Here is a 13,920-nt window from a genome sequence, read left to right on the forward strand (position 1 = left end):
TGTGGTTGCTGCTGCCGATGGTCTGGCCCACAAAGCTAGTCACTGCTGGCCCTGCTGCCATGGCAACCAGGAAATACTCACAGCCGTCCGTCCGCACAGAGAGTAGCGTGTGCGTGTGTGTGTGAGGGGTGTGTGAGAGCAGAACATGGTGAGCGGACGTCCAGACAGACCACCACAACACACAGCTGGGACTCCAATCTTCACCTTTACTTCCAGTTCCACGTTTTCTTCGCTTGCCCTGCCAGGCTGGTGAGTCTATGAGCAATGTGTGTGTGTTAAGCCAGGGGTGAATGGAGCTAGTACATCAGAAAGTGCTGTGTGTGTGTGTGTGTGTGTGTGTGTGTGTGTGCGTGTGCGTGAGAGAGAAGGTGGTCAGTAATTTAGCTTCAGTTACAGGTGAAGACAGAAGTGTACTACATACAGTATGTATAGAATGTGGGTCATTGTGCATGTGTGTGTGTGTGTGTGTGTGGACTCAGACATGGATACGAGCAGCCAAGCAGACAACTGTGTTTCCTTCTGGTGTATACTTACTGTAGCGGCGTGTCGTGGACTCAGAGAGTAAACAGTGGGGCTCAGAGATGGCTACCAGCAGTGGAACGTCCTCGGCGCCCACCACTCTCCTGCCCCCGGTGAAGAGTGTGATGGTTTACAGGAACGGAGACCCCTTCTACTGTGGACGCAGGTTTGTGGTCAACCAGCGCCAGGTGGCCAGTATGGAGGTCTTTCTTAATGAGGTGACCCTAAGCATTGGGGCCCCGCTTGCCGTCAGGACCCTGTACACCCCCAGACAGGGCCACAGGGTCAGGGCCCTCCAGGAGCTCCAGACAGGGGGCCAGTATGTTGCGGCTGCAGGCTATGAGAGGTTCAAGAAACTGGAGTGAGTATAGAAGCAAGACACTAATACTGATATATCGGCCATTATTTGACATTTTTGACAACACCGGTATCAGATTAGGCAATTATGTAGCCGATGGGTCCTTATATTTACCACTTTCAACCTGTCATCCCTATTTTCGTGTCATCATAGGTAGAACATTTCCAAGGTTTTCAAAAAACTATTTTTGGATTGCCTTTTATTTTTTTACTTTTACTCAAATCTAAATTTTTCAAACCGAGTAGAATAGATTTAGCATTTTTTGACAGAATATCTGTCAAGAACTGGATAAAACGGTGGGCTAGGACTCTCCAAAATCAGGATTGTATTGGACCCAAAAATATGACATTGGTCAGGCTCTAATGATAATGTTTATAACCAATAATTCAGTTTACAACTGATTGAAATGTATTATAGATTTGCTAGATTCCAATGACAGGAGCATTTAGCAGATATAGCAGATCTACAAGCTCACAACGTGTCGCAGCATGACACTTTGTCAGCTTGTAGAACGGCACATTTTTGGCGAAGATATTTAGTGTAGTGTGAAAACAGGAGGGGGCCTAGTAGAGAGCCCTCTAGTCAAATAAGTATAGGGTTTAAATGTTTAATGCTGTGATGATGTTGTCATTTACACTTAGTTACCTGAACTCAGGCCTGAAGAGCCAGCCTGTTGCCCGTGAAGGAACTCAGGTAGGTTATGAGTTAAAATGAAGTCAGTCCAACAGGACAGTCCATGATTCATTAATCTGAACTTAAACATGAGGAATGTGCCACTGCATTGCTCAGTGAGGGCAGCCATGCCACAATTCTCATATCTTGTTGATCTGCTCCATTTGAATTGCAGCCAAGTTGAATATGAAAATGATCGCTTGTGTAGATCCAGATTTTCCATTCTAGAGCCAACTTCATATTTGCCTACATATTTGACGACACTTAAAAGCCGTTTGTTATGTTAGCATTAGTGGCTTCTGTGCACTTTGCCCGACTACAGTATGTGTGTCATGGTATGCACTTTGATGTCACTGGCTGTCATGTAAATTCATTTAAATGATCGGTTAATGATTGTGCTGACAATTCTCTAACTCTTCACTTACAGCCAGCAAGGAGTCACGGCTATTATATATTTACATTCAGTAATTGCTGTTGGGTGATGTGAGACAAAATACATAAATGAAAAATGAAGAGTCGCACTCAGAAATAAAACTGTTTACTTATTTTATTCTTCTATGCCTTCACACAAACGTACTGTATCCACTATCCAGCCTTCATCCGTTTTAGCTGGATAGACAAAACGTTTGTTGTTTTTGTCTTGTTTAGTGAAGGCATGGAAAAAAATAAACGTTAAAAAAGTAAACAGTTTTATTTCTGAGTTCAACTCTCTTTTTTATTGTTGAACAATTTAACTATACCAACGCACCAGACATGGTTAAAGCGCAGTAACAGAAACAAGACGAAATACATAAAAATACTCAGTTGTCAAACCATACCAGAGGCCACACAATGAATGAATGAAGGGAGAAAATGGTTCTTTGACAGACTTTGAACCCAACCATCCTGTCCTGACGCTCAATATGATTAATTAGGGTATTTTTCTGTATTAAAATACAGGCGTAAGATAGCATCACACAGCTCTCCATGTGTTGCTTATTCAATGTTAACTAACATGTGAAGTAATGTTTCAAGTACAGTATAGCTTAAAGAAATAATTCTTCATAAAGACATTGACATATGGCCACATGATGGACCACTGGCAGGGATAAGAATAAATGTTTGTCGAGCCTGGAGTGTGTTTCTGGTCTTTTACCATCAGTGTAACTTTTCTGTGCAGTGAACATGAGAGTGATTTGTTTTATTTGTGCCTTGGGCGGCTGCCATTTGGAGAGCATATTGTGTGTGTTGAGAGGCTTCGGTATAAAAGTCAGCTGTGCTTGTTGTGAGTTGCTGTGGAGTAACGTTAAATTGGCCTGCCATAATGCAGGCTGTGTGTGTGTGTGTGTGTGTGTGTGTGTGTGTGCGTGCGTGTGAGTGCGTGTGAGTGCGCACGTGCGTGCGTGTGCGTGCGTGTTTGTGTAATAAAGCATACCTCCATGCAGTGTTATCAATGCTGTGCACATGTCTGGGCAAGCCCAATGCTGAGCCCCACACGGTGGCAGCGCCATGAGTCCTTCAGCGCCAGTACTCTTCAAAGCCAAAACGCTGAGGCATGATTATCTGTCTTTAGTTTGTTCTGGATTGATTTATTGCAGTGTTGCAGTCAGAAGCAGCAGGAGATACTGTGTGAACAGCAGATTATTGTACACAGTAAAACCCTGAGTGTTAACTAGTGTACAAATGGAACTCAGAGTTACAAATGGATGAATGTTAAGTATGTAACCGTTTCAAGATGAACTCTCGTGTCAGACACGTTATGTATGGATGTGTCGTTGCCATGGCTGCCCCACTTGAGCTGACATGAGTGCAACAGTAAAGCGTAACTTACTGTATATCCCGTAGTGTGGCGATGTTGCTTGCCACAAAAATTATTTTCGGCAAGCGATACTGTAGAGCGATGAGAGTGAGAGAGAATTGCAGCTTGAATTCATGGACATTTTTTTGTTTTTGACACATTCCTAAGCCAATAATTGGAATGCGTGACTCTGCCGGTCATCAACATATTGGCTTAGGAATGCGACAAAAACAAATAAATCTTTGGTGAGCTACTCCTTTAAGTGGGGGTACTGTACATCTTCACATTTCATAATATTTCTGAAATAGCAGAACCTGACCTAACCCTAACCCTTATTCATGTACCTATGTCTAATGCAGGCAAAGTTAATCCACAGGCCAAATGTCTCGGCTAAATGGAGGAAGTTCATACCTATACCTTGTATCATTCAGTGAGTTGCGCACACGCACACAACACACAAACACACACACGTGCGCACACACGCACACACGCAGACATCCACACACACACACACACACACACACACACACACACACACACACACACACACACACACACACACACACACACAGAATTCACACATAAAATGCACTCACATTGAGAACCATTGCAAGTCTATAGGATTACATTTTCAGTGAGCACACTTTCCTGTCTCCCTTTAGTGTTTTCCGTAATGGAGACCTCCTGTGTCCGCCCTTCCGTTTTATCATTCCTCGGAGCATGCAGCAGGACCTGGAGCAGATTCTGAGTCTAGTCACAGAGAAGGTCAGCTTACGGACTGGAGCTGTACGCAGGTCAGTAACACTGACACACACACACACACACACACACACACACACACACACACACACACACACACACACACACACACACACACACACACACACACACACACACACACACACACACACACATTTGTGTGTATATCTGTGTGTATATCTGTCTGTGTGTGTGTGTGTGTGTGTGTGTGTGTGTGTGTGTGTGTGTGTGTGTGTGTGTGTGTGTGTGTGTGTGTGTGTGTGTGTGTGTGTGTGTGTGTGTGTGTGTGTGTGTGTGTGTGTGTGTGTGTGTGTGTGTGCGTGTGTGTGTGTGTGTGTGTGTGTGTGTGTCAGGTTGTGCTCCCTGGAGGGAGTAGCTGTTTCCTCAGCAGAAGAACTGGAAACTGGCCACTGCTATGTTGCCGTGGGAACCGAGAGGTTCAAGAAACTTCCGTACGTGGAGCTGTTGATTTCTAAAGCTGCAGAGAGGTATTGTTATTTGGGGGGGTTGTGGTGTTTGTCTTAGCTGTTTTTAGACATTGGTTTATTTAACCTTCCCTAACATACTGTAGGGAATGAGGGGGTAAATGGCATTGTCAGGCAAGGCACTATGTATAACCTACAGCAATTGTGTTAATTTGTTTTCTAGACATTACCCAGGAAGCAAACATTTTTCAAGGAGACCAGAGGTAAATTGGAGTTTTCTTTCCAGTTTTTTTTATGCTTTTCATAACTCACTTCCAGTTCTGTACTGTACTGTTAAAGGGATATATCACTTTCAAACATGTTTGGGGTAATATAATACGTCTACTTAGGCTTTCTGAGCACCCCAGACAGTTTTTAAGTTGCTTTATTCAGTATTTCGAATTTGATATTCATTTTATCAGACACGCCCCCTTCCTATACAAACGCACTATGGATTCATTGAAAACCTTGGTTCTGGTGATTGTCCTTCTAATGCGTGAGGCGGCCATGTTTTAAAAAAATCTTTGTTTTTTCTATTTCTTTATAAATAAAATAAAGAAATCCCCAAACAATTACAAAAAATATGTTAAGTTACAGTATGTGAACAAACATCCCTGAGTAGTTGTCATATTGGAACATTGAATAACAAAATCAAAACAAGGGGGAAATGAAGATGGTAGTGCAGAACACCAATTTCTTTCCCTCTCAGAGCAGGAAAGCAGGAAGTGGCCCCGAAGACAGATACAGTGACTCGGCCCTTTTGGAATCACCAGAGGTAACGATATTGATACCACCTTTTCAATCAATTACTTATCTGATGGTGTGTATTGCCGGACATTCTGATCCAAGACAGTGCTCTTACAATGAGACAGCTGGGAGCCATATAGTTCTATGTGATGTTGGCTGCGTATGAATGTGACTTTTAATTCTTGAACTTCACAGTCAGATGGGAGGAGGGTGAGGTCCACAGGAGATGAGGCTACGCAGGTGGCCTCACAACAGGCCGTTCAAAAAAGGACCGGAAGGAGGGGTCATGGGGAGGAGACGTCTGTGTTCTACGCCAGGCCTGTCAGGGTCCGCAAGAACCAAGACTACCAACCGAGACTGTCAATCAGCAACGGACCAGGTTAGGAACCTGGCCTGAACACACCCATGCATGCACAAACACACGCACGCCATACTTGTATCATGCAAGATCGGGCAACAACATAAGATACAGCATGTATGTATATTGTCTTTTCTTTGATCTTGTATCACTATTTTATACGAGATATACACAGTAAAATCTGTGTAGTAATGAATGAAATCATCTGTCTTTGTGTTAATTTTTAGTGTGTTGACCAATTTATATGTGCAGCACGTGTGCAGCAGCAGTAACTTGTTTGCTGTTCATTATAGCCCAGCCAAGCGTGTTTAAAAGGAAAGTGCAGCGGAGGAGAGAGGAGCTACGAGGGGCTGAGGAGATACAAGAGGATGAGAACACAGCGACAGAAATCCCTCTTGATCAGGTACACTCACAACCATCTCTCGTCTGAGAAACTTTTTGTCATGTGCCGTGTAGCTTGATAAAAAATTACAAACGATTCATCTGTTTTTCTTCTCCTTCCTCTCCATATGAAGAGAGTGGCAGAAATAGTGGAAGATGAGGAAGTAACTCAAAGGGATGGCCTGCTGCAGAACACTGAACAGGTGCACATGGCATAATAGTTATTTTTGTTTTCATTCACAATTAGGTTAAGTGTGGGAGTTATATACCCTGCCAAGATGTTATTTTTAGAAACCCATAATCATGATTATCAGAATGATTGGTGCAAAGATTATATGACAAAACTATTGTGTGCTCTTGCCAAGGTACTCGTATCATTGTGTGTGTGTGTGTGTGTGTGTGTGTGTGTGTGTGTGTGTGTGTGTGTGTGTGTGTGTGTGTGTGTGTGTGTGTGTGTGTGTGTGTGTGTGTGTGTGTGTGTGTGTGATGTGGATAGCTGCAAAATAGAAAGGCAAGTTCTCCAGCAGGCTCACCTGTCAGCAGCAAGAGATCAGTCCAGAAAAGAGATCCGGGCAGACTTGAAATTGAGACTGATACTGAAACATCACAGGTATTCATGCACTCATGTACTGGATACAACTATTTGTGTGGGAATTATATACCCTGTCAAGATGTTATTTTTGGAAAACCAAAAGATTATATGATAAAACTATTGTGCTCTTGCCAAGGAGTAGTCATATAATTTGTATGTTTGTTGTTGTTTTCTTTCGTGGATAGCCGCAAAACATAAAGGCAAGTTCTCCAGCAGGCTCACCTGTCAGCAATAGATCAGTCCAGAAAAGAGATCCGGGCAGACATGAAATTGAGACTGATACTGAAACATCACAGGTATTCATGCATTCATGTACTGGATACAACCATTTTGTGGGAGTTATATAGATGGGTTTCCGCGCGACGTCATCACAGAGCAGAGTGCGTCATCTGCGCATGCGGGAGGTAGAACGAACCGGAAGCGCCATTGACTCTGTTGTTATTTTCGGGATTTAGATAGGCATAATGCTGCTATTTTAGGCATAATAGGCATAATGCTGCTATTATATACAAACAGATCCAACTTCCGACAAATCATTTTTATTGAGTAAAGAAGATATTACAAACTGCATCATTTAATCTACTTTCATTAAACCTGGTGAAGACCATTTATTTTATGTATGTGCAATGGCCAGAGCTGCTGCGGGTAATAGCGCCCTCTACAGGCTCTTCCCTCCACTGCGCGCGCATCATCCTCTCATGTTTACAAACAGGAAACCCATCTATACCCTGTCAAGATGCTATTTTTGGAAAACCAAAATCATGATTAGGCCTATTGGTATTATTATTGGTACAAAGATTATATGACAAAACTATAGCGTGCTCTTGCCAAGGCGTAGTCATACAATTTGTGTGTTTGTTGTTGTTGTGCACGTGGATAGCAGCAAAACATAAAGGCAAAGACTCCAGCAGGCTCACCTGTCAGCAGCAATAGATCAGTCCAGAAAAGAGATCCAGGCAGACATGAAATTGAGAGTGATACTGAAACATCACAGGTATTCATTCATTCATGTTCTGGGTACAACTATTTACTGATGGTTAACAACATCATGTATGGTAGATGTACAAATTGTTCATCTAGTTGGAATTATCTTCTTTTTTTGTGAGACAGGCAGAGATGATGAAGAGTGAAGTGTGCAATGAGAATGATCACCAACCCTTATACAGTGGAAACCAGGTGTGTGTGTGTGTGTGTGTGTGTGTGTGTGTGTGTGTGTGTGTGTGTGTGTGTGTGTGTACCCAGCTCATTTCTCCTGGCAGATGATAGTTTGTTCAATTATTTTTCACCGTTTAATAAATGTTTTCTTCTCATATCCAAGGTACAGCTATCCAAACACGAAGGTAATGAACAACAATCCGCTACGGAAAATAATAATACATCTGCGATGACAGAGGAAGATTTTGCCAGGGCTGAGGTGAATTAAGCATCTTTTGCAGACGATATTGAATTAATACACAGTGGGTCCAATTTTCTACTGTCAGACCCGTAAGGGTAACATTTTCCACTCTCTGAGTTTAGAACACTCTGGATTTACTGTGTACTGGCGCTTATATTGACGGCAAGTAAAGACAGTAATTAATTCTGTCTCTGCTCTCATCTGTATTCAAGGTACCTGAGCCTGAGCTGAAGCTGACCTCTTCAAAAACAAGGACTTCATCCTCCTCATCTAACAGTTCCAGACACAGCGGATCGATCCATGGAAAGAATAGGGAGTTTGAAGACAGATCAAATTTAAAATCCTCAAATTCTAAGGGGGTATGCTGAAAATTCTCGACATCACCAAGCCATGTCTTATCTTATCTGTCACTCATTTGCTTTTGTTCTTACCCTGTTTAATGGTTCACTCCAACAGAGCTCTCCGCAGCCTCCCCCATCAAATATAATGGAACAGTCCAATCATGGAGGACTGATAGCTGAGGACAGAGAAGGCTTCATCAAAGATGCGTCGATGCAATAACCTATGTCTACTGCGATATGGCTTAAAAACAAGCTCACAAAATATCACACTGCGATGTGTTGTGAGCTTGTAGATCTACTTTTGAATAGTGACATGCCCAGAAAGGGATGCCAGGTTGAAAGTGGTTAAACTGGCACAACAATCTTATGAATTGAATTCAGATTCAAATAAAAATGTATATGTTTTTAAAGATTTTTTTTTCTTTACTTTTGTTTCTCTCCTTTCCAATTGCCCCCCCTCTTTAAAAACCACTTGACTAAACATCAACTGATGAACTATGGCCACAAAGTCCTTGTACCAAATAGCCAAGCCATTGTTAAATATCATGTCTGTGTTGACCTATATGGGGCCAAATAAATGTGAAATTAAAACGAGTCCTATTTAAACTATGTTAAAAAGCAGAATGACAACTTTTAAGGTAATCTGTGTTGCGTTTCTTTTCAAAAACTGTAGACAAGAGTCCAAAATATGAACTTGCTTTGAAGTGTTTTTCAGGGATAACTGTACCACCACGGATATTGTCCCTTGAACTTTCATTGATGCAACATTATGTATAGAATAAGAAATCTATTTTGTGACATTCTGGACGAAAAACATTTTGTTTTGGATCAACGAGCCATTGAGAACAAACTAGCTAAAAATCTGTTTCAACAAGGTTTTTATTAAAGAAATTTAGCTACATTGCAAGCTGACATCTTATCACAATAACGGTGTCATCTTCACTGTATCTTGTAAATATTCAATATTTGTTCAATAAAATGACAATAAAAAATATATTCTTGTATTTTTTTCAAAAATAAATAATGAAATATCTACAAACAGGTTTTGAGGAAGGCAATAATTACAGCAATGATACTGTTGAAACTATGTAAACATATGAGCATTACTTTCCCTCACCAAGAACAAAACAGTATGCACAGTATTGCTTGACAATATATGTACTTTTGAGCCCAATTCATACTTCGTCACACAACAGTCACAACGCGTTGAGCTTGTAGGCCAGCTATTTTCGGCCAATTTTTGCAGTGAAGAAAACATTTTGTTCTCATTCCAGTTATATCTTTCCCAGCAAGCTGAAATGTCAGATGCACACACAGAAATGTGCATTCTCTTAAAGGGGAAGACCACCCATTTTCAATATTTAACTATGTCATTAATATAGCATAAAGGAGTTGTGTGGAAATAAGAAAATTTTTAAATGTTAAAAATTTTAAATGTTAAACCCAAATTGATTTTGGGTTTAACATTGCAAATTACACCATGATGAGTCATCACGGTGTAATTTGCAATGTTAAACCCAAAATCAATTTGGGTTTAACATTTAAAATTTTTAACATTTAAAAATTTTCTTATTTCCACACAACTCCTTTATGCTATATTAATGACATAGTTAAATATTGAAAATGGGTGGTCTTCCCCTTTAACTTCATTGTTTTATTGATAACACATGATAGATGCCACCACTATAGACCCAATGTTTCTGCCATAACCTTTGCTTTTCCCCACACGCACCACATGTGATAGACACAGACAGTAAAAACGCCCCGTTAAACTGAGAAGTGCAATTCAATTGGTCCATGTGTAACCCGAAAAGCATTTGTATGTGGTTTCCATAGTGTTTGTATGAATTGCAGTAACATGGTGAGGGGAGCAGTAGTTAACTATCAGGGGTTTCTATACAAGGACCATAAATCTCTCAAGTGAACCCTGTGTGAACTCTGTTTCCTTTAGTTTTAGCCTATCAGCTCCTGGGTCTTAGGTTTGCTGAGCTCACACGAGTTCATTTCAGGCATCGTTCTCCCACCAAGAACTTTGCCATACGGTGGTGCCACTGACTGAATGTCAATTCTCAATTCCTGTCCTTGCTTCCAGTCTCCTGGTTCTCCACAATCTCGTCCAGTGAGGAGGTCTAGGTGAATTCATAGCAACTCAACCAAAATTGACCCCTTTATGGGTTCTTCTGGTTCAATTTGTAAACTCAGTTAAATGAACAGTCAGGATTTTACAGCGCAGGCTTGGTGGACTGGGTGGTGTGCTGCTGAGTTAAGGCATCCTTGCCATTGATGGAGCTGATCACACACAGAGTGATGCCAGTCATGGTGAGGAACATTCCCCCAACAGCTCCTACAGAGAGGAATGGTGGTGGTGTGAATAAAGAGCATAATGTGGAAAGATGAGAAAAGTAAAAACCCCAAACAAAATGATTAGGTCCTTGAATTGCTATCATACTTACAAATTGTACATGTACTGTACTGTACACCTGCTGCTATGTGGACCTACCGATGTTTTGCCACTCTTTTGCACCTTTTGTCTAACATTACTGTTCTTTACAATACTCCTACAGCCGAGCCAACCTGGCCGTGACAGAACGTGAGGCGTCGTGAGGGGAACTTACGTCTGCCTCCAAACTCTTCACCAAGCAGCTTGCCAGTGAGTAGGGTGAAGAGGAAGGTGAGTGAGTTGGTCACAGGGACAGCTAGGGATAAATCTGAAAGAATGGAGTTAAGAGAGGAGATGCAAGAAGAAATGTTAAAACACTTTATATATTCTACCACTCTATGGCAGAGGTTGTTTATTATCAACCTGACCTTTTGAATTAAATTAGACTGAGCATTCACACAACCAGACAGTCACATCTGTGCTGCAGACCGATTAATAGACTACAAAATCTGCAGCATTAGATAATTAAGAGAGCTGCTATGCGTTGAAGGAACTCAAGGAAGATATCATCTCACCTGTGGTAGCAAGAGTTAAATAGTACACCAATGAGCCACTTTGGTTCAACAGGAATGGGACCAGGTACTGGACAAATTAAGCAAATCAAACAATAAGTAAGCATTATACATGTCATCATGATATACAGTGTGTGTGTGTGTGTGTGTGTGTGTGTGTGTGTGTGTGTGTGTGTGTGTGTGTGTGTGTATGTATATATATATATATATATATATATATATATATATATATATATATATATATATATATATATATAATTTATATTGGAATAGAACTTCTATTCAATTAATCCATTTCCAAACGTAGCAAACTAGCTATAGTATTAGATAATTTACCTTCAGATTGAGAAAAAGAAACTTGACTTCAGCCAGTAGCTGTGACACCACATTGGTTCTTTTCACATTCTCGACCCCCTCAGTGCCTCTCTTGAGGAAAGGATTAGTGCAGCCCCACAGCACAGCAACCAGCACCAGACACAACACCTCCGCTGAAACACACGTTAGGATTAAATACTGTGCAGAACCAACACGATGTGTGGCTTGTTTAAAATGGTCGCGTTTCTTCAAAATAGTGTAAAAGTTATGTAGGGGAGGGCGATAATATTCTATAGCTCTATGGGAGAGGTAGCCCTGATGAACTTCAACCTGATGTTTGCACGTTCTCCATTTACGGTCCGTACATTAATGTTTAGATTTCAAATATGAAGTGCTTATCCCATGGCCATGGATGTTACAATTCTGTACTGGCCCTCAAAATTACCCGTATCTTCCGTATTGTTCAATAAAAATCATTTTAATCTGAACTGTGGCCATTTTCTCAGTTCTCTCTACGCGACCCTATCGGTTGGTAGGTGTATTGCACTCTGAGACATTATAACTCTATGCGAACAAATATAGCCACCGATCGGATTAAAATGCTTTTTATTGAATAATACCGAATATACGGGTACTTCTGAGTGCCCGTACAGAATTGTAACATCCGTGGCCACGGGGTAAGTACTTTATATTTGAGATATGAATGAACGTTCGGACCGTAAATGAAAAAAGTGCAAACACCAGGTTGATGTCTATCAATTTACTTCCGTAAACAAACCAAGAAACAAGCTCCGCGATATATTTCCCCTTTTTTTTTTATAGCATGACGCTAAAGAATGGAAGAATATGCTTCATGTTAGATATACATGTATTTCAGTTGTGAAAATGTAAAGAAGGTCCTTGGAAAAACATAACACATGTAAAATGCAGCATTGCTTGCTACTTACCAACAGAAACCATTGCTGCAATCAATGTGAATGCGCACGCGAAGTTGCATTCAAGTCTAAAAATGTTCTTGATATATTTGGACTAATCTCCCTAGCCCCTACGGAACCTCTCCCTCCGCTAAGTAGCTCCGAGATGAGGTCCCTCTTTCATTCCTCCCGGCTGCGGTAGACATTTTCGCACATTTTCCAGTTTTACATGTTTCTTACCCCTTTCTGCACATCGTATCCAAAAAGCAAAGCAATTGCGCCACTCTCTCAGATGTTTTAAGTTCTAGCGGAACATAACAGCTTCCAACGTGTTGAAGAAAGTATTTAATTTGCATCGGATTTCATCCGGTTCCATGTTTTTAAGACATTGCGCAAGAGTTGCGCCCGTAGAGATAACATTACTGATTACCCTACTGGTCAAATGTTGAATTGCATCTTCTAATGCAAAATATTATGGAACCGGATGAAATCCGATGCAAATTAAATACTTTCTTCAACACTTTGGAAGCTGTTATGTTCCGCTAGAACTTAAAACATCTGAGAGAGTGGCGCAATTGCTTTGCTTTTTGGATACGATGTGCAGAAAGGGGTAAGAAACATGTAAAACTGGAAAATGTGCGAAAATGTCTACCGCAGCCGGGAGGAATTAAAGAGGGACCTCATCTCGGAGCTACTTAGCGGAGGGAGAGGTTCCGTAGGGGCTATAATCTCCCAAGAACAGATTCAGAGCTGCGCTACCAAATTATAAAGAGTCAGCAGAGACTACATCTCCTCAATTATTTTGTGAATAATTTGGCCTAGAGGTCCATTAACAGTTAATGCTTAAAACAGTAAAATAATTGACGAAGCGATAAAAGATGACGCCATGATTTGCAACATTGTAGCGATCCTGAATGCAGCCCCTTTGCAGCGTTGCCAGATTTAGCGAGAGAAACAAGCAACCGATCTGATAGCAGATCTTCTATTTTCAAAAAGGAAAACCAAAAATCTAGAAGAGACATTTTAACATATGATATATGAGCTGTTTAGCATATTATAAATCTTATATGGGGGGATTTTCAGATGGGGGGAGGGGGGGGGGTCCTCCGGACAAGTAATCTGGGGGTCCTTGCCATGAAAATGTTTAAGAACCACTGGGTTTAAACAAAATTTAGGAAACAATCGCAACTAACCAATATTTACAAGCAACTTTACAGAAAAACAAGCCCAAAGTCGCTTACAATAATAATTTGTATTTAATAAGTTGTAGGAATAGAGGATACCAGTAGAGGTCGCAATACATCGTTGTTTATTTCAACAAAGTATCACAGTGCAGCCCATGCAGTGCACTCAACTGAGTTCAAGTAACTACCAG

The 13,920-nt window shown here is 41.1% G+C and overlaps 2 protein-coding genes across 3 annotated transcripts; one reads left to right on the forward strand and one right to left on the reverse strand.

Annotated features, from left to right (window-relative positions):
• Positions 1–124: 124 nt before the first annotated feature.
• Positions 125–9,132, forward strand: dcdc2b (doublecortin domain containing 2B). 2 transcript variants are annotated; one of them, XM_080413903.1, is made up of 18 exons: positions 125–249; positions 540–880; positions 1,519–1,570; positions 3,686–3,756; positions 3,989–4,120; positions 4,439–4,573; positions 4,734–4,773; positions 5,259–5,324; positions 5,492–5,675; positions 5,948–6,057; positions 6,170–6,238; positions 6,532–6,645; positions 6,813–6,923; positions 7,508–7,621; positions 7,738–7,803; positions 7,946–8,041; positions 8,236–8,382; positions 8,480–9,132. In XM_080413903.1, the coding sequence occupies exons 2-18, from the start codon at positions 582–584 to the stop codon at positions 8,582–8,584; spliced, it is 1,911 nt and encodes a 636-aa protein (XP_080270029.1). In that variant the 5' UTR covers positions 125–249; positions 540–581; the 3' UTR covers positions 8,585–9,132. The 2 variants fall into 2 exon arrangements, with proteins under 2 accessions (XP_080270029.1, XP_080270030.1); XM_080413904.1 differs by lacking the exons at positions 6,532–6,645; positions 6,813–6,923; positions 7,508–7,621; positions 7,738–7,803.
• Positions 9,133–9,225: 93 nt separating this feature from the next.
• On the reverse strand, positions 9,226–13,380 carry tmem234 (transmembrane protein 234). The gene is made up of 6 exons (XM_080413905.1): positions 13,286–13,380; positions 12,579–12,676; positions 11,653–11,804; positions 11,320–11,386; positions 10,980–11,072; positions 9,226–10,708 (listed from the first exon to the last, which is right to left on the reverse strand). Exons 2-6 carry the CDS (start codon positions 12,589–12,591, stop codon positions 10,587–10,589), a joined length of 447 nt encoding a protein of 148 aa, XP_080270031.1. The 5' UTR covers positions 12,592–12,676; positions 13,286–13,380; the 3' UTR covers positions 9,226–10,586.
• Positions 13,381–13,920: the final 540 nt, after the last annotated feature.

The sequence above is a fragment of the Gymnoscopelus braueri genome (genome assembly GCF_963280865.1).
Source record: "Gymnoscopelus braueri genome assembly, chromosome: 19".
In the NCBI taxonomy this organism is placed as follows: domain Eukaryota; kingdom Metazoa; phylum Chordata; class Actinopteri; order Myctophiformes; family Myctophidae; genus Gymnoscopelus; species Gymnoscopelus braueri.